A 20,723-nucleotide genomic window follows, 5' to 3' on the forward strand; every position below is an offset into this window, starting at 1 on the left:
TCTGACATGGGAACGGGTCAAAAAATGTTTGGGAGCTTAGCTCTCTTTCAGGTAATATAAGGTTCATGCAATAATTTAACACCGTGGAGACCATTTTAAAAGTGGTTCTCCACAATACACCACGCATGGGATTTGCTCTCTCGTCAAAGCAGTCATTAATCCTCACAAATAATGCGTTGCGCCATGTTAGTTTTAAAATAGTGCACAATAATAGTCTGTTCTGCTGTAATTAATTTTACACTGCAACACTACAGTATGATGCAGTGAATATGCAAAGACGTTTGGGAGTTTGAATCTTTGCAGATGCTCAAAATTGTCCACAGCAGCTGTGCAAATATTTCAGGGAGGCAAAGTGGGTTTTTTCAAAGGGCCCGTCAGCTCCCAGCACTTCATTTATTTTTCATGAATGCAGCGAGGAGTGTGTGCACAGTGTCTGATACATTAGCCAGCAGATGGGTTCATGAGAATAACAAAGGCTCGCTGGGTCAATGGCGGTACGTCAGAAAAGGCTTTCTAGTAAAATTCAGTGTGGCCGTTTTCACCCACTTTTTCGCTCGAGAAGAATGAGTTTGCTCATCAGTGCTCAGCGAACGGCAAACAAAATGCTTCTTTGGCATAGTGAGAATCGACATGTGGATAGTGGAGCTGTGATGTGATGTGATGCGATGTGATTGAGGGCTCCTGATCGATGCTCAGCTGGATCTGAAACCCACAAAAGGGCTAACAAATACATTTAATTAACAAAGAACTATCTGGTAAATACTATAGACCAAATGAGAGGAACCCGAGATTAGTCGGAAGACCTACTGTAGAGGTCTGTCTCATCCACAATTTCAGACTTGATGATCTCCTCAATGACGTCCTCCAGGGTTACGATGCCCATGACTTCGTAGAAGGGGTCTCCTTCACCCTCATTGTTCACCCTCTGTACAATGGCCAGGTGGGATTTACCTGTGTGACAAGAAGTTAGCAGGTAAAGTGGGCACGGCTACATGCACTAGATTTCAGACAACTAATCAGACATTTGCTCCATTAATCCAGAGAAACACTTTTTCAACCCTTTTGTATACTTGCAAATGGGCAACAAGGTAACTGTTATGAATGGAATCAATCAATGAATCAAAAATTTTACATTTACATCATTTATTAGACTGCCTTATCCAGAGCGACTTACAATCAGTAGTTACTTGCTCAGAGGCACAATGGTGGTAAGTGGGATTTGAACCTGGGTTTTCTGGTTCATAGGCTAGTGTTACCCCCTAGGCTACTACCACCCAATCAATCAGCACACTTAGATAACCTATAATACTGAGGATAATATAATGCATAAGCACTCATATTATGTACACAGCCCTGATCATTTTATTTGTTGCAATCACTGCAGCGATTAATATTTTTCTCATTTCTCAAGCCACCATTCCACAAAAGCAGAGTCAGGATAAGAAAGAACTGGATGGAGCAAGGCTGCGGAGCCACTGTTACGATGTGGAGCTGCTTCTGTATGTGGCGATCAGGTGACGCTTTTCAGTCAGTGCCAGGACTCATCAGGATCTAATTGCGAAAGAATGGTTCAGGGAGTCAGAGACATCATTTTAACCAACGTTAGAGTATAGAGGGGTTCTGCTAATATACTTTTGTGTCAAAATTATATGGTGGCCTATGAACCAGAAGACCCAGGTTCAAATCCCACTTACTACCATTGTGTCCCTGAGCAAGACACATAACCCTAAGTTGCTCCAGGGGGGGACTGTCCCTGTAACTACTGATTTTAAGTCGCTCTGGATAAGGGCGTCTGATAAATGCTGTAAATGTAAATGTATCACTGAAAGTTACATGCAAGGAACGTCTTCCAGTAAACTACTTGGTAGTTTCACTTCTTGTCAACAGCCCCTTAATTGTTGTTTTAAAGACTTTCTAATGTTTCATTATTGCATAATGAGTAGTGAATAATTATAGCAAGTGAATATTTATAGCAAGTGTTACTCCAAGGCAGAGGGCCAGAATAATGGCATCTTAATTGTCGTCTCGGTGGGTGGCGTGTGGACATAACAAGGTTTGCCTCTCCGGCCTTGGCTGGAGTCAGCACAAATGCCAGAACTCCTCAGAGCTGACTCATATGAAGCACCAAAGCAGGGTGTCGGGCTGGGGAGGGCGATGGGGTTTGCTGGGGCAGTTTTGAAGGCTGCGTCTTACGTAAAGAGCACAGGGATTACGCAATGCTGTTTGGACAAGTCGTCCATCTAGCTGCCGCCAAACACGAATGCGGATCTCCGACGTTTGTAGGACGCACGACCTCACAGATCTTAAAAGGCGACCGGCTATTTTTAACCCGAATTCTGCAATTTAAATATCAAAATCTGTCACTCAGGCCAGAGTCCTACTCTCCTACCCATGTGCATCGTGCACATCTCAGGGTTCTCCGAATGACCCCAGATGGGGGTAATCAGAACAATCACTTCATCAGGACCAGATTAAAAACAAAAAGCTCAATCCAGACCTTTCGGCCCTGTGAGATAAACCGTACAATACAAAAAAAAAAAAAAAAAAAAAACAGCTGTGGTGTGCGTGTGACTGGTGGTGTGCGCACACATACGACCACCAAAAATTTGACCCAAGCTTTGTTATAGTACAGACCAATATTGGTTTCCATCTGCGGATTTTTGCTTATAAGAGGTCAAAGATCAGGGTTTCATTTATGAAAAAACACATTTTACTTTAAACTGTAAACCTGGGAATGGGAATGGCATATATATTGGGGCAAAAAAAACATGAGAGAAAGAATGTAAAAAATCCAGGAAACCACACTGTATGGTTTTTAAAAAAAATATTTGTGTAATGGTGCAGAAAACAAGCACTTGGTCAACAGGAAACGTTCACCTCAGTGCTTTGTAATGTCATGCTGGATCATTGTCATGCTGGAGGATCCAGCCACAGTTCATCTCCAATGCTCTCACTGATGGAAGGAGGTTTTTGCCCAAAATCTCCTGATACATGGCCCCATTGATCCTTTCCTTAATACGACTCAGTCGTCCTGTCCCCATTGCAGAATGTTTCCACCCCCATGCTTCACACTGGATATGGTGTTCTTGGAGGGAGAAGAACTAAGCGTTCTTCTCCCTCCAAACACGAGTTATATTTGGGTCTCATCTGACAACGTGACATTCTCCCAATCCTCCTCTGGATCAACCAGATGGTCTCTGGCAAACTTTAGACGGGCCTGGACGTGTACTGGCTTAAGAAGGGGGACCTTTCGAGCGCTGCAGGATTTTAATCCATGACAACGTAGTGTGTTACTAATAATAAACCTTGTTTCTGTGGTCCCAGCTCTCTTCAGGTCCCCCCCCTGCAGTTCTGGGCTGTTTCCTCACCGTTCTGAAGATCCTTTGTACACCACGAGGTGAGATCTTGCATGGAGGCAGTGATTCATTTTTCTAATAATTGCTCTAACAGTTGATCTCTTCTCATCAAGCTGCTTGCCTGTTGTAGATGTGCTCCTCCCAGCCTTGTGCAGGTGTAGAATCTTGTCCCTGGTGTCCTTAGACAGCTCTCTGGTCTTGGTGGAGGTTCGAGTCTGACTGTTTGAAGGTGTGGTTAATACAGGTAACATGTGAAGGATAGACAAGCTTCTTAGATAAGAAGTAGCAGGTCTGCAAGGGCCAGAATTCTTGCTTATTTGTAGGTGCTAAATACTCATTTTCTGCACCATATACAAATAAATTATTTAAAAATCCCACAATGTGATTTCCTACATTTATTTTTACATTCTGTCTCTCACAGTTGAAGTGAATTTGTGATGAAAATTGATAGAAAATTTAATTTAAACACAGGATTTAAGTACTCTATGTGGTTGCCTGCGAAAGAGTTCAGGTGAGGAAAAGTGCCTATGTGAGAGCCATTACATCACTTTCATTACATAACACACACACACACACACACCCGGGGGTGTCAGACTAACGCCCCCCTTATTTCCTCTGTTGTGACCTCGAGGCAGCATTGCGCCACGTGCCAACGTGTGTGGGAGTGTGCAGTTTTCTACGAGCCGAGCTTGACGCCTTGTTAAAAACAATCACGCTGTATTTTACCTGTCGAGGCATTTCCGTCATGGGGGATGCAGACAGGAGAAAGGTTGACTCTGAATATTTCATGATCTCCCCCCAGCCTCTGCATCGCCGGGGGTCTGAAGCAGGAAGAATCCCCCCCTGACCACCCTTCCCCACGCTGAAAAGGTCAGGGCGGCACCCTGGTGGCGTGTTATTTAAAAAAAAAAAAAAAGTTCTTCTTTATTTGAACCCTGAATATCCTCAGCCTGCCGCGTTCCGAGTGAATCTGTGCCGACTCAGACCCCCAGCGCCGCCCGTCTGAACCAGGCTGGTTACGCAACAGCTCAGCTGTAGTAGATGGCCGTGCGCTCCAGTGGACCGGCCCGCGGCACGAATTCGTGCCAGACATCAAAGGAGCTCAAATCTATTTCTGTCCACGCTGCAGCTGCGGCGGGGAATTATGGGCAATTATTGCAAGGGCTTCTACCTCTCTGCCAAGTGTTTTTTTTTTTTTTTTTTCAGCTCATCATTCATCTCACTAGTCCGAGAGCGCGGTAATAAAGCAATACAGCCATATGCCCAGCACAGTGTTGGAAAAACTGGCCCTCGGCGCCTTCTGCAGGCGTCTCGGAGTCGCCTGGAGCCCCACGGCCGGTGCCGATTGTTAATGCGATTGTTAGTGTTGGCGCTGGTGTAATTATATGTGTATGTTGTTCGGGAGGCGCTGCCGGGATGAGCTCCAGCTTCTCTTCGGATTTGCGGGATTAAGAGTGTGGATGGAGGAGTCGGACTGCAAAACCGCGCATAAAGCCGGGATGTCCTTCCTGGGAGGGCCAGGGCCTGGAACACGTATGTCCTCATGCCTCTACATATATCTCAATATCCACTATACTGTCGAATTTCTCACGAGCACTAGAACGACGTGATAGGTGTTTTAAAACCTGCCCGATCCCATACCATGCATGCCAGAACTACATTTAAACCCGTTATATAGAATTGACAAAGTTACTTGACAAACCTACGTCAAAAAAAAAAAAGAAAAGAAAAAGAATTCTAAGGAGACGGGGAGGAAAGTTACAACTTCCTGCCTGTCAGTCGTCGTCTAGACAAGCGAACGTGCGGTAGCAGAAAATCACGGCTCAGTGGAATGTACACTGATGCTGTTGAATTTGTGTTAGTCGCACCATCACTTTGCTAATAAATAATGGCTAATTGTTGACTTCAGAAGAGAACGGAGGGACCACTGTCCACTGAACATTGACGGACCTTGTGTGGAGATTGTCAAGAATACAAAGAGGAGAACCTCTCCTGGAACCTCAACACCAGCTCAACAGCCAAGAAAGTCCAGCAGCGTCGCTGCTTCCTGCTGAAAGCATCTCCCACCACCCATCCTCACCACCTTCTGTAGAGGGACAACTGAGAGCATTCTGACCAGCTGCATCACTGTCTGGTTTGGGAACTGCACCGCATCGGACCTAAATACCCTACAGCGGATAGTGAGGACAGCTGACAAGATCATCCGAGTCTCTCTTCCCTCCATAACGGACATTTACATCACACACTACAACCGGAAAGCCACCAGCATTGTGAAGGACTCTACACACCCCTCACATGCACTCTTCACCCTCCTACCATCCAGAAAAAGGTACGAAACATTCGGGTCCTCACTGCCAGACTCTGCAACAAGCTTCATCCCACAGGCCATCAGACACCTGGACACTCAGGGCCTGGACCAACACACACACACACACACACACACACACAAACTACCAATTCTAGGTTTACCATATATTATCTATTTATATTATGGTCCATATTGCACAGAAGTATCTTTGCACTGTTTCCGCTAGGCACCTTAGATTACATTACAGTCATTTCGGTGGTTTAACGCTGTCTGTCTTCTCTTCTGTATTATTTGCCATATGTTCTTGCACTGCCTGTGTCCCACGTTTTTGCGCTTCATGTTGACATTTTTAACCTGTATGGACAGGTTAGCTGAAATGACAATGAACGAACCAACAAATCAGCGTGAATCACTTCTCCTTGTGTCTGAAACTGCTGGAACTAGTGACTACGGGTTTTTTTTGTACCTTTTTTGAACTGCTCCAGCATGGCATCCAGCTTGGTGTCGTTAAATACGCAGTGCAGCGGGTGCTTGTAGAACCGCGTGATGGTTTTGAGCGGGGTGCAGTCGTCCGGGTCCACGAAGGCCAGGTCCTTGACGAACAGGATGTCCACGATGTTGGACCTCTCGTTCTCGAACACCGGGATGCGCGTGTAGCCGCTCTGCATGATGTCGGTCATGGTGTAGAAGTCCAGCAGCGCGTCGGAGGCCAGCATGAAGCAGTCGTTCAGCGGGGTCAGCACGTCCTCCACCGTCTTGGTGCGGAGCTCCAGGGCGCCCTGGATGATGTTGAGCTCCTCCTTGACCAGGTCGTGGTAGGGGTCGGTGACGCGCAGCATGGCCAGCAGCTTCTCCCGCGTGTAGAAGTTGCTGATCTCCTGGTGCAGCATGTTGTCCAGCAGCTTGCTGATGGGGTAGGTGACGGGGAAGGACGCGGCCATCAGCAGGCGCGTGAACCAGACCGTGTTGGAGGCGATCGCCAGGCCGTGGCGCGACGCCACCGAGTGGGGCAGGATCTCGCCCACCACGAAGATGGCGAAGGTGCTCGCGGCGATGGACAGCGGCGTGGTGCCCAGGATCTGGCACGTCCAGATCACCAGGCAGGTGTTGGCGAGCACGTTGGCCAGCACGGTCGTGCACAGCACGTAGTTGCCGCGCCGGCGCACCGCCTCGACCCGGCGCGCGTGCTTGCGCTCCCTGTCGGTGCCGCTGCTCTGCAGCACCCGCAGCTCCACCGGGTCCAGGGCGAGCACGCTGATGTTGAGGCCGCTGAAGAGCGCGCTCAGGCCGAGCAGCAGCGCCGACAGCGCGGCGTGCGCCCACGGCGCGGCGCGCGGCGGCCGCTCCGCCACGGCGAGCCAGAAGTCGCGCGTGGCGTGGTGCTCCCACTTCACGCCGTCGAAGGCGCACGTGGAGTAGTACTTGAGGCGCTCGCCGCGCCGCAGGTCTTTGGCGAACAGCTCCACGAGGATGGAGTTCTGGCCGGAGGCGGACCGGTACGAGCCCAGCAGCTCGATGTCGGAGCTCCGCGCGCTCTCCTCGGCGCAGAGGTTGCTGGGGGGCCGCGCCCGCCCCGCGCCGTCCCGCTCCGGTTCCTCGACGAAAGCGATCCACGGCGCGGCGGCGCTTCGGTTGACGCTCTGCGGGGACGCCGCGTAGTACACGCGCAGCGTGAAGCGCGTGCCCTCGGTCGCTTTCAGCACCCCGTCCTGCACGGACAGGTCCCGCCCGGTGTCCTCCGGACGGAATCCCAGCAGCCCCCGCGCCGGTCGCGGGAGGGCGGCGGCAGACAGGAGCAGCAGGGCCAGCGGCCGGAGCCCCGGGATGATGCGGCGCGGTCGGCGGGCGTCCGCGGCGTCCGCAGCGTCCGCGGCCATGATGCCGAGCTGGGTCACGTGGCGGGTCCTCCGAGATCCACCGGCGGAACAGCTGGCGCGCCGGCGGGCGCCTTAAAAGCGTGACGGCGCGGTGACGTCACGGTGCGGCGATCGGGGCTACCTGACGGGTGGGCGGTCCCCCAAGCCGGCCACTTTATTAGAAACACCTCATATCTTATATAAGATCTCCGACATGTAGGTTCCCATCTTTTGTGAAAAAATATTGATCACGTATTGATCTTCAGTCAGTGTACTCGAACCAACTACAGTCTCTGGCCACTTGCCTGAACTATGCACTTTAAAGAGACATTTGGTAGGCAATTTTATTAAAAGCCAAATATGTTGAAATGCAGTCCCCTGTGGAGAAGCCTGCGACGTGAACGACTCTTAATAGGCTAATTAAGTTCACTGGTCTTCTTTTGAATTCGACCTATAGATAGAAATCTGTGGATTTCTTAATACAGCACATGTTTTGAATATTGTGTCAGAATTCATGAACTTCCAATTTTGGGAACAGCCAGGCTGACAGGCCACGTACACTGGGTCTAAATAGCAGAATATTTAGTAAAAGACATGTTTTGGGAGCTAAGGTGGCACATTATGGGAATGGAATTGAGTGATAATGATGTTAGTACGGAAATTTCTATGAAGTAGATAACAGAGGGTTCAGAGTAAAGTGACATCACCATGATCTTCACGTAATCATTTTTCGAACTGTGATTAGAAATATTGTTAGCAAAAATTCTGTATTAATCGTTAAAATCCTATACGCCCTCTCAGAAGGGCACTTTGGACAATGGGGCAGGGCTCAACAGGGCCCTGATGTCACTGATGCTACATATAGTTCAGCTTCAGCCAAGAAAGTCAGTGTCTGACCATTGATGGCTACATCTTGACACAGCAGCGTTACAGACATTGGCAGTTTGGTGTCGGTGCCTTGTTGGCAGAAATACATCTACATGCCAGTTCGAATTCGCCAAGGTGCCACTGAGCAAATGCACCGTCCCCCGGGAGCCTGTCATGGCTGCCCACTGCTCACCAAGGGTGATGGGTTAAAAGCAGAGAACATATTTTATTGTGTCACTCTGTGCTGTGCTGCAGTGTTTCACAATGACAGTCACTTCACTTTCACTTCACCAGGAGATGCTGTACTCATAACTATGTTATAGTCTTATCATGATAGGGTGGTAGTGGCCTAGTGGGCCATACTCGCCTATGAACCAGAAGACCCAGGTTTAAATCCCACTTACTACCATTGTGCCCTGAGCAAGACACTTAACCCTAAGTTGCTCCAGGGGGGGACTGTCCCTGTAACTACTGATTGTAAGTCGCTCTGGATAAGGGTGTTAAAGATAAATGTAAATGATACAGGAACATGTTCCTGTAAACATGCTACAGATGTAAATGTTGCAGTACCACCAGAGATCCGCCAGAGGGCAGTGCACACGACCACATCCACGCCGAGCGTTCCAGCCAACACGCAGGATCATATTATTTCGTCCTGATCCCCGAAGGTCGCAGTTTAGTGCTTTTTCCCCTCGTGTCATAAATCAATCAGCCCGGGCTTTTAATCACTGCGGAGTGAGAGGACCACACACGCGAAGAAGGCCTGACGTAAAACAACGTGGATTTGTGTCATCATTAAAAATCCCAGATTTTTTTTTCTCACAGCAAAGTGTCTCAACTAGAACCCCACAACTTGCGCAACCGCGTCATTGCCACGTCCCGCCGAATCTGTTAAGGAATAAAACAAAAAGAGAATCCCTTTAATCGCGGTTTTGAGCTGAGTCCCTCTACCAGACTCATCCAGACGCGGTTCGCACGACGCCCGATCATCTGCGTTCAATCACGCCGAACACGCCCCGCTGCCCGCGGCGCACCTTTAAACCAGAGGCCCGCTGGACCCCGACCTGTACAAATCCGAAAATACCATTTTAATCCGAGGTGTTTCTACTGTGGTTTCATTTTTTTCTGACAAAAAATTAGCCTTAGCATGTTAGCCGAGGTGGCAGGGCCCCGGCGTTTACATTTTTTATTTCAGATATATTTTTCATGTTACCTCAATTATTTTTTTTAACGACATTTGCAAACGTCTCGTTAGTCGTGTTTGTTTCAAATTAGCATTAGCGTTTTAGCAAAAGTATCATATTTAATTTTATTTTAACAAAAACGTTATCAAAAGAAAAATTGTATGTTTCATTGGTTTTTATTTCATTTGAAATGACCAACTAAAGGCAGACACGAGTCTTTTCTTCTCTCCATTATCTGATTTTTTTTCATTAGAGATGGAGGGAGATGATGATGAAGATGAAGGCCTCTGTGCCCCGGATAATTCAAACCGGCTCGGCGGCCGCCTTTCGGGCTCAATAACTCTCCACTCGCTGCACCCGAGAAGGCAGAAGTAAAAATATAAGATGAAATATTTGGGCGCCGTAATGAGATCGTATTATAATCATTTTAATGTGTTGCTTTCTTTAAACATAGATACGACATCTGTCTATCTCTCTCTTTCTCTCTCTCTCTATATAAATATATATATATACCCCTCTATATACACACACACATATATATATATATATATATGTATATGGAAAGAGAGAGAGAAAGAGCGAGAGAGAGTTTTTACGGTAGTTATAATATTATAGTTACATTTTTATTAGGTCGTATTTGAGATGTATATATTTTTTTCAGATGAAACGCAACAAGTATAATATTTGATACGGCATCCTGATGGTTTTCACCCGAGTTGCTGTGTTAAAAGAGTTTTAAAAAATGTCCCACTTTTGATCTTAAAAAAAATCGAGCTGAAATGCAGCGCTGGCTTTTTTTTTTTTTTTAACTCGACAGTTGTGAGGCAACGACGAACGGGCCCACGGGACAGAACATCAAACGGTACCGGTCCGGAGCGACAAATACCAGGTACCCAAAACGCGACACCGGCTTCTTTTCATTATGGCAGAATAAAGTGCTTAATAATAATAGTAATAACCTCTCATCAGCAGATGCCGAAAAATCCTATCAAACTAGAAAAAAGACTGCATTCATGCCGTTGTGCTATATCAACATTTATCGAAATATTCTAAGGTATTTTATTATAATACATGTAACAAGATAGTCCATATATTAGAAACGGTATTTTTGTTTTTCATTCATTCGCACTTTTTTCATACCCTTTTCCCAGTTAAATGTTTGTAGTGGTTTATAGATTTTTTATGATTTCTTATTTTGTAGAAAAGTCTTTGTTTTAGCTCAAATCAACAGGTTAATATCGTCGAAGAAGAGACATAAACGTTCGCACATATTTTATGCAATTCTGCCTGCAAAGCTTTGGTAAATATTTGATGAATAACTTCGATAACTCATATGTTTAAAAAAAAGGGTTTCTAATGCCTCATAAAAAAAACTCCCAACACAACTACGCGAAATAATTAAAAAGCAGTAAAAAATGCTTTCCATGTGTCTATACTTTCGTCGTGTTCATGGAATATTAAAAGCAGCATTTTTATTTATTCATTTTTAAAACATGATCATATCTGCAGAACCCAGAGTGGTCAGCCTAACGTCAAAAAACTGAGACTCTGGGTCTAGATCTAGATCAGTTCCAAAAGCAAGCAGCCGTTTGGTTCTGGTGCGCTTTGTTATTTGAGCCTTCGGACTGAAGTTCTTTTTTGAATGTTTTTTATTTTTTTGCGTGGCAGTGAGGTCTCGGGGATTTTCTTTCTACTTGCGTGCAGGAAGCAGCGTCACTTTCAGGGACGAGGTCCTGTGTGTCCTGGATACCCTGCTTGGTTTAATATGTATGATTACGACCAAAGTATGTTTCTTCTGAGTGTACTTTTTTTTTCTCAACAGGTGGTCGGCCTAGCTGTTGAGGAAATGGACCCGTAACCGGGTTTTTTTTTAGCAGATCAGCACGCCTGTCAGAATTTCACACCCTTGGTTTCTGCGCATGCGTCGCGCCATCACGGTCGTGTACCACCGAATAAAGGCAAGAAGTTGTACATAATGTCAGTGCACGTGAAGGTACGTTTGGGGGTCGGGGGCTGTCAGGATGCTAACCTGACAAAGTACGCTGATCTGCCAGAACACCGGTACGAATCCCGGCACCGAGCACAGCTCCGTCCCCACGCACTGCTCCCCGGGCGCCTGTCATGGCTGCCCACTGCTCACCAAGGGTGGTGGTTAAAAGCAGAGGACACATTTCGTTCTGTCACCGTGTGCTGTGCTGCAGTGTTTCATGAATGAAGCAGCTTTAATGAATGAAGCAGGCGGGCTCGATGGCTGTCAGGATGGACAGCTCAGGCTGCGTACATATCAGCATCAGATCGGTGGACATTTCGTAGCATTTTATTATAGATAAAATGCTTTCGTGAACACAATTTTTTGCTTTTATTTGAAATAAAATGAAGTAAGTTGGAAGTAAGAAGGAACATAAAAGGAAAGAGCAGACATGTGAGTCGTGTAAACACCACTTTTTCTTCGGTCACTTTTGCTTGTGACATTAGCTGGGCGGCTAGCTAGCTGCTCTTAAATCTTTTAAACAGTTGAACATCTCAAATTCTGCCCAGTGATGGTGTAGGTCCAAAAATCATGCATAGTTTAAGCGGGTGTGGGCTTCTTATCAAAGAAATATGTCGTTAATATCAGTAAAAAAAAAAAAAACGCAAAACATGTGCGTAGAAGTAAACAGCGCCGCATGCTATCAGGCCGTTTTATTTGATAATGACCGAAGTGTTGTGGTTCCCTTGCTTCCTGTACTTCCCAGGCGGGAAATCGGAATTACGACTTATCAACACGAGGCATTGGCGGCCTAGCAGGTAAGGAAACGGACCTGGAAGGTTGCCGGTTCGAACCCCGAGCTGCCAAGATGGAACCGAGGTGCCACCAAGCGAAGCACCGTCCCCACACACGCTGCTCCCCGGGCGCCTGTCATGGCTGCCCGCTGCTCGCCGAGGGGGATGGGTTAAAAGCAGAGGACGCGTTTCGTTGTGTCACCGTGTGCTGTGCTGCAGTGTTTCACGATGACAATCACTTCACTTTCACCTTCATCCATTTCACACATTTGAAGTGCACAGCCAGGAAAGTCACTCGAATGAGAACACGGTCTTCTGCGACACCGATCGTTTGAAAGAAAGATAATTAGGTGAAGAAAATGATTACGTGTGTAATGTTTAGTGGCTCTGTTTAGTTTTTTTTTTTTTTAATAAAATGAGCAACGAACAACAGTAGCAAAACTACCGTGTTTTGCTGACCAGCCAGTTAATCATTAATCAAATGACGTTCGTTAATTTGCAGGGGAAAAAAATTAATTATCTAGCGTTGACAAAAAGAGGTGGCCAAGTTGAAGGAGTTGAGACAGGACCAACACTTAGAGGAACACTCAGTGTTGGACGTTTCAGAGATAAAGTGTAATGTACGGAGGGGAGACACTGATCGTGCTGGGAGAAGGATGCCGAGGATGGAGCTGCCAGGCAGGAGGAGAAGAGGAAGCCCTAGTAGCAGGTATATGGATGTCAGGACATGTGGAGGACATGCAGGTGGTTGGTGTGGCTGTGGCGACCCCTAACGGGGACAGCTGAAAGTGGCGGAAAAGCGTCGATTTTGCTAACTTTGCCTCCATTGAGCGCCAGGAGCAATGCTTGTTCGTCAGAACTTGACAAGTTGACAAGAATTCCAGGCTCCTCTAGTATCTCAATATTTCCCACCTTCTCTTATCTTCTCTTTTTCTGCACTCTTCTCCTATTCTCTTCTGTTTTCTTTTCTTCTCTTCTGTTCTCTTCTGTTCCCTTCTCTTTCTGCACTCTTCTCTTTTTTTCTTCTCCTCTTCTCTTTTTCTCTTCTCTTTCCTCTTCTCTTCTCTTCTCCTTTTCTCTTCTCTTTCCTCTTCTCTATTTCTCTTCTCCTTTTCTCTTTTTCTCTTATCTTCTCCTTTTCTCTTCTCTTTTTCTCTTATCTTCTCCTTTTCTCTTCTCTTTTTCTCTTATCTTCTCCTTTTCTCTTCTCTTTTTCTCTTCTCTTCTCTCTTCTCTTTTTCTCTCCTCTCCTCTTCTCTTCTGGAGAGGCAGGGCCCGGGGCGTGCGGAGGGCGGGGGTCTGCTCGTCGGGGCGGAGGGATGCAGACAGGAAGACCGGATCCGAAATCTCGGCTCAGAGCGACGATCAGCGCGAGCCTCACGTCGCCCTTTTCGGTGAATCCGCCCCCTCCCGCCGCCGCCGCCGCCCAGGTGAACGATGCCCCGGCAGCTCGGCCCTCCGCTGTGGCTGGCGCTGATGGTGCTGCAGACCGCGCTGCCCCCCGGCGCCGGGGGTAGGAGGCAGGGGTTCCTGGAGAGAACCCTCATCCTGCTGGACGTGAGCACGCGGAGTCCGGTCCGGGTTCTGAACGAGAACTTCCTGTCGCTGCAGCTGGATCCATCCATCACAGCGGACGGCTGGCTGGACTTCCTGAGGTGAGCCGAGCTCTGTATTAATCCCGATGTCGTGCAATTTGATTGTTCTTTCTTCTTATCATTGTCATTACACGCAACAGTTTGTTTAACAAGCAACAGTTTGCACCGATAAAATCTATTATATGTCGCCTATATGCGTAGCATTAACAGCAGGACACTGTCAATATATATACCAATAATAGAATTAAATATAATGCAATGCAAAGTATATTTCGAAAATGCGTTTTTATTCCCCCTATTGGGCTGTGACCTTTGAACCTAGGCAGGTAAACGCCCGACGAAGGCAGATTTACCTCCATTTGCCCACGTTGCAAATGTTTTTTTTTGTTTGTTTAAATCGTTATAGGTTTTTTTATTTATTTGCGGGTTACTGTTGTAATAAGGGATCCATTTAATAATAAACCGGGAGCGTACTCGCCCATGCGCGTTATAACGACACATCTACTCCTTTATATTATTCCTTTACTTTTCTGGAAATGCAGACGCGCGTACGTAGGCCGCGGCGTCGCGTGTGTAAAATGTATCTGTATCCTTTAAAAAAAAATGTTAACAATTCAACAGCTTCCAAGCGACCTAAAACGACACTTTGCTGTTTATCGGCGTTTCTTTGTAGAATAACCTCGTTTTTAAAGTCCGTAAAACACCCATCGGGTGTCACTGCGGCCGTTGGAGGGCTTCATCATTTGTTTCTCCTTATTATAACAGTAATTATTACACGTCATTCATTTATCACAAAACCTTTACAAATCCTTTATAAATTAGCATGCACGGATTTGGTAGAAACCACGATAAAACCGCCTGGATATTTATATATATATATATGTCCTGGACATATATATACATATATAAAAAATATTAAATACCGTGTATATAGTTTTATTGATTTTTGTATGTCGACCGGTCGCAGTAAAGCGCAGTAGGACTGAATGCGCGCCGCTCCCGACCCGAACGGAAATGACGCGCGTAAAATAACGAGGAATTGGCGAGACAGGCAAGGCAAAAATTTTTTCATCAAAATTACCATCATTTTTGCGAAATGAATTCATCATTCGGCCAAACGATAGTGACATGTGCGTTTATAGTGGCAGGACCTCCGGGTCCAGGGTGTGGCACCCTGACAGTGTGTTATAGACAGAGCAGCACACTGTGCAATCCCACCCTGGCCTTTCATGGCCTTGTTGCGGACGCCCTACGTCTCGTTTCTGGGCAGAGACGACAACTGTTGTGGGTTTGTCTTTTTGGCCGTGTTGTTTTTGGAGAACAATTGGTTCCATTGCTCTGTGTTGGTCATCGGACGTGACGGAGAACCTGAGAAGGGCCTGCTGACAGTACCGTCTACAGAGAGCCCCATCGTCCAGACCTCCGGGTCAGCATAAATCCCTGTTACACGAGAAAAGAGAAATAAAAACAGTAACCTCACACCGACATTATTAACTCCCCCCCATGTAGCTTTACATAAACTCCCCCCCACCCCCTCAGTAAAGCAAAGAGGCCTAACAGCTTCATCACGACCTCTTCCTTCAGCGGGGAGGATTTAGTTGCAGCGTTTATTTAAAAAGTCTGAGCTCCGGATCCATAATTACCGTGTCGTAAAACCCCCAAATAACACACCCTGAAACGTGCTGTAATGGAAATGTCATGCTTCTTATTTAAATTCGGCAAGAAAGCCGTTTATTAATGAGCGGAGACATTAAAGCGCTGCGTCTAAATGGTGGCAGGGAGAAATTTAAACCTGTAAACCCGTGACCTTATTATTTACTTACCAAATGCCGCCTTTTGAAGTGTATGAGGGCTTTTTTTTGGCTATTTTATAAAAAAGTCAAACGAAATGTTTATAACACCGGCTAATGAGCCTTTTAAATTACAAATCAGCTTCAGGACAAATGAATCAAGTTCAAGGTTTTCTTTTTTTACATTGAATTTCTCAACATCTGTAAATAACATGGTGGTTAATGAAACCCGGGCAGGAATGTGTGGCCTACGCTGTTTATAAAGAACAAACGAAAGATGATTATAATAGTGATAATTGAATTTTAAGCTTTACTGTCATATCGTATTCTACAGGGGGAATACAGGGAGAATTTAACTCTGAAAACATTGCATTTTTAAACGATCATTTATTAATAACATCATAACAAACCAGCAGAAAATAGAAGTGTGTGTGTGGACACAAGTTATTTATCTATTTTATAAAATAAGATGCTTCGGTAAAGTAATTATGTTCCATCTTTTTGTCACACTATGAAGCAGTAATTATGGCCCGTTTTATTAACAGCATGATTATTTTTTATTTTTTTCCCCAGTTCTTTATTGTAATGTTCTTAAACATTACAGTTAAATGTTGGTCAGTCTTCCCAGAATTTAGACTTCACATCATTAGTAAATGTAACTTTCTCTGGAGTGCAGTCAATTCAATGAAAGTGGACTTGTGTTTCTTGCTTTCGGTCATTTTGCATTTCGAACCCGTGTTTGCCTTTGTGCACTGCAGACCATGCGTTCTGGAGACAAAAACCCCTTCTTCCTTCCTGCAGCTCCAAGCGCTTGGTGACTCTGGCCCGCGGCCTCGCCCCCGCGTATCTGAGGTTCGGGGGGAAGCGGACGGACTTCCTTCAGTTCCACAACCTGAAGAACCTGGCCAAGTTCAGGGGGCCCAGTCCGGACTACTACCTGAAGAACTACGAAGACGGTGAGGGGACGTCTTTAAATCTACAAGAGCCATGTTCATTAAATCAACCACAATTATAACTACAACTTCACTCTGGACCATTTAAATATAGGCTTTACAACTAAATTATTAAGTGTGGGAACAATGTATCGACGTCTGTCAGAAAATATCGATACAGCAAAATCTAATATTTTACGTGGTTGATATTTTTGTATACAAATTCAGTTCAAAATTTACTTCAGAGATATGTTGTTTTGGCTGAATTATAAATGCAATGTGATCCACACAGGCTGATCACAGCACCTTCTATATCAGCTTTGCTTTTAATTTTAGAACTGTAGAAAATCATGATTTAATCATATTGTGAGATCCTTGCCAATACACACGCATAGTCGCCAATGTCCAGAGCTAGGTGGTAAAACGATGTGTTAAACGGAACCCCAAAAAGTGCAGGATGAGTGGCCTCCAGTGAAGTCACTGAATGCTACTGTACAGAAAACAAATTCATCTGCCTATTTATTGCCACCTTTAAGGGTTAATAAAATATCAGGCTATAATTAGGGATGTGCATCTGTAGCTGTGCTTGTATGCATTTGTATTTGGAGAGGTGCGAAATCTGTTTCTGCATCACATGACTTTACCCAAATGTAAACAATTCTAAAAACATTCATACAAATGAACAGCCATGCATTTCCCCAAATACCGCATACAAACCCTGAGATTCAGCTCCATCCTTCGTGCACATGCCTTGTTTTTGATCTTGAAGAATCATGAGAACGTGTACTGCTATTGCTTAGTAAAATACATTTCCTGCTTATCTGTGATTATGCATACAGAATGATTTAGAGGATGGCTCTGAGGACTTCAGACGGCTTTCAGGACACTGACCTTGAGATGATCAGCTCCAACTTTTAGCTGACACATGAAGTTAGGAAATGAAGGGCTGATGACAGGCTTTATGACTTTTTTTTCCTGCTTCTTTGTCTATCAGTAGCAGGAAAAAAGGGTATTATAGTACAGTATGGCTCTCCAGGATAGGTTTGCTCCAATTAGCCTTTTCCGAACCTGGATGTTATGCTTTCCAGATGGATTCAGAGAAGCTGCTTGTCCGGTGATGTCACCAGCATGAGTCTACTCTGGCAGGGAATGCCCGTATTACGGGGCTGTTGTTTTCCTGAATACTCCAGATCAGTTTTTAAACCCTGAGATGAATGAATGAAGATAAACGTTAGATGGTAAAAAAAAATATAATAATTGAATTTTCATATCAGGCTCCCACATGCTGATTTATCTATGGAAATTATTAAACAATTATGAAAATCTATGTTTCATGGTTAATAATGCAATAAAACGCTTAAATTGATTGTGTGTGTTAACATAATTTGCTATATATAATATAATATAATATAATATAATATGATATAATTTTATATAATATAATCAATCTAATTTTATGGAAATTTGGAATTAATCTATTTATAATATAGAATATTGTACTGGGTTCTGTAAACATTATTTACAGTAATTGCATGGGTTCTTAAACTTACTGCAAGAATTTTATATTAACATTTGGTTTATATTCAAATTCACTTGAAATTGACAAATTATAAAAACAAAGTTCCGTGAAGTCTTGAAAAGACATTTTTCATTTGTTCTTTAAAATTACAATGATGATATCCAGTTAAATTACCAAGCTGTACGACCTGCCGAATTTGTACATCAAATTTTTTGAATATCTGATACGTCTGGCGGTTTACTGAGCGAGAAGGGGAAAAAAATGAAAGGAATGGAGCGGATGGGGGGGGGGCGTGAGTTATTTATGACTGGTGCTGACGCTGAAGGCTACTACTCGTGGGAAGAGCACCGGAGTGTCTTTTCAGCATGGTGCAGGTGCTGCTCTCGCCCCCAAATAGTTTCTTTAGGGCGCCCGGCTCAGATTTTTACAAGCATTGAGCAGCTATATGAGCTGTACCCACCCTGGGTGTTTTCAGAATATTTGGGGCGGGATGTTCCTTTATTTATTGTGTCAAAGGGTTTTTGTCTGTGGTATGCGGCTCATCTTTATACTCAGCGTATAGTGTTTATAACACACGGAAACACTGTTCTGAGGTCAGTTGTAAAAGTTGTTGTCCTCCCCCTCTAGATATCGTGCGTAGTGACATCGCCCTGGACAAGCAGAAGGGCTGCAGGCTGGCCAGCCATCCGGACATGATGCTGGAGTTGCAGAGGGAGAAGGCCGCCCAGATGAGGCAGGTGCTTCTTAAGGAACAGGTCTCCAACATCTACAGCGACACCACAATAACAGGTAGGAGATCACAGCAACCTGGCGGCAGATTTTTAAAAAGCAAGTTCACATTTATTTCACTACAGATCTTCATAAAAATTTGTGTTGTCTTCTTCAGCACATCTTAAAGATTCTAATTGGGGTTAAGGGTGGGATTCTGTGGTGACCAGTTCATGTATGAACCATTCTTTTAGTGCTGGAGCCTGATGAATCCTGGCATTCTATATGCTTGATCATCATAAAATAAAAAAACAGGTACTCAGGTTAAAAAAAAAGGGTACTCAGGGCAGTGGTGGCCTAGCGGTTAAGGAAGTGGCCCTGTAATCAGAAGATTGCCAGTTCGAATTCCGATCCGCCAGGGTTCCACTGAGGTGCCACTGAGCAAAGCACCGTCCCCACACACTGCTCCCCGGGCGCCTGTCATGGCTGCCCACTGCTCACTCAGGGTGATGGGTTAAATGCAGAGGACAAATTTCACTGTGTGCATCGTGTGCTGTGCTGCTGTGTATCACAAGTGACAATCACTTCACTTAAAAAAAAACGTCAGGCTAAACTGACCAACCAAAGCAACCCCAGATCATAACACTCCCTCCGCCAGTATGATCCAGTCCAGTCTTTGTGCTTCCAAGCAAAAAACCTTTACGATGAAACCTTTACGATGTAATAAATGTCTTTCTTATGGCTGTTCAATACCAGTCACAGCTGTTTAGTCCCATGATTGTTCTGACCATTGTTTTCCCCTGAGACTAAATTTGCTCCAATTTGCTTCCGTATTTGAATATGGTTCATAGCCCAGTAGTTTAATCCTTTGACCGCTCTGAAACATGGTAACATCTTTCTCACAACTATGGGATGTCGATTCCAACATGGCTAGATAAGAAATGAGAACAACATCACTGACTCACGTTGACACTTGCAGTGTATTGATCACTGCAGTGTTTAACCTATTAAAGGCTCTTGACTATTTCTCCATTTATATCTTTTTTTTTTTTGGCAAGGTGGTGTACAACCAACATGAAGTTTAGCTGTTTACGAAATAATCATTAAACCATGTAATTCCAAATAATTTACCTAATTAATAATGAGGTAATAGTTTACCATCATAAATTGGATTAAGACATGCCATAGGACAGATTGAAGCATTCAGCAAACGTTGATACAATAAAAACGAAATATAAAAGAAGCACAGCATCCATCCATCCACCCATCTATGTTCACTCCTTGAAGCTACTTTCATGAAGTTCCAGCTTTGTCATCCAGCAACATCACCAGCCCGACTGTAAGCGCAGGAAGAAGAGAAACAAATGTTGGGGGAGAAAAAAAATCTAAGGCGCGTAGGAGTGGGAGTTGAAGAGTGAATGAACGCAAGCAGCGAGTTGGCGTTTCACCCAAAGCTACTTCATTTTGTGGGGGGTGGCGGCCAGCCGCAATAAATATTGCGTGCCGCTTTGAGGTAGGCTAATTCAGGGGGTGGGAGTCACACTCCTCAACTGCTTAACCGTCATGTTGTACTTGGAGTGTAATCAAATACACACACACACACACACACACACACACACACATACACATACACATACACATTTGAATGGCATTGGCCATTGTTCCTCTCCCATTTGTTTAAAAGGGCTTCACTCACAGAACCAGGCGGCTCGATCTTCTTTTTCAGGCTGCCAACGTGATTGGTTCTCGCCGGTGTGTTAAAAGAAAGTAAAAAAAAAAAAAGAAGACAAAACAAACAAACAAACAAACATACAAACAAACAAAAAAGAAACCTTCTTGGTGGTA

The 20,723-nt window shown here is 45.0% G+C and overlaps 2 protein-coding genes and 1 long non-coding RNA gene across 4 annotated transcripts in view; 2 read left to right on the forward strand and 1 right to left on the reverse strand.

Annotated features, from left to right (window-relative positions):
* cnnm1 (cyclin and CBS domain divalent metal cation transport mediator 1) overlaps positions 1–7,592 on the reverse strand; it is a 19,371-nt gene extending 11,779 nt beyond the window's left edge. For both annotated transcript variants that reach the window (XM_028959437.1, XM_028959436.1), the window contains exons 1-2: positions 6,131–7,592; positions 808–951 (exon numbers count right to left, since the gene is read on the reverse strand). In XM_028959437.1, coding sequence (XP_028815270.1) covers positions 808–951; positions 6,131–7,541 — 1,555 coding nt within the window. In that variant the 5' untranslated portion in view covers positions 7,542–7,592. The remainder of the gene's footprint in view (positions 1–807; positions 952–6,130) is intronic.
* Positions 3,641–13,364, forward strand: LOC114767816 (uncharacterized). The gene is made up of 3 exons (XR_003742995.1): positions 3,641–4,889; positions 10,389–10,460; positions 11,394–13,364. It is a non-coding gene; the product is annotated as an uncharacterized LOC114767816 (long non-coding RNA).
* A 122-nt stretch (positions 13,365–13,486) lies between these two features.
* Positions 13,487–20,723, forward strand: part of hpse2 (heparanase 2) — a 64,124-nt gene continuing 56,887 nt past the window's right edge. The window contains exons 1-3 of the mRNA XM_028959472.1: positions 13,487–13,989; positions 16,521–16,675; positions 18,798–18,959. Coding sequence (XP_028815305.1) covers positions 13,772–13,989; positions 16,521–16,675; positions 18,798–18,959 — 535 coding nt within the window. The 5' untranslated portion in view covers positions 13,487–13,771. The remainder of the gene's footprint in view (positions 13,990–16,520; positions 16,676–18,797; positions 18,960–20,723) is intronic.

The sequence above is a fragment of the Denticeps clupeoides genome, chromosome 2, assembly GCF_900700375.1.
Source record: "Denticeps clupeoides chromosome 2, fDenClu1.1, whole genome shotgun sequence".
NCBI classification, from domain to species: Eukaryota; Metazoa; Chordata; class Actinopteri; order Clupeiformes; family Denticipitidae; genus Denticeps; species Denticeps clupeoides.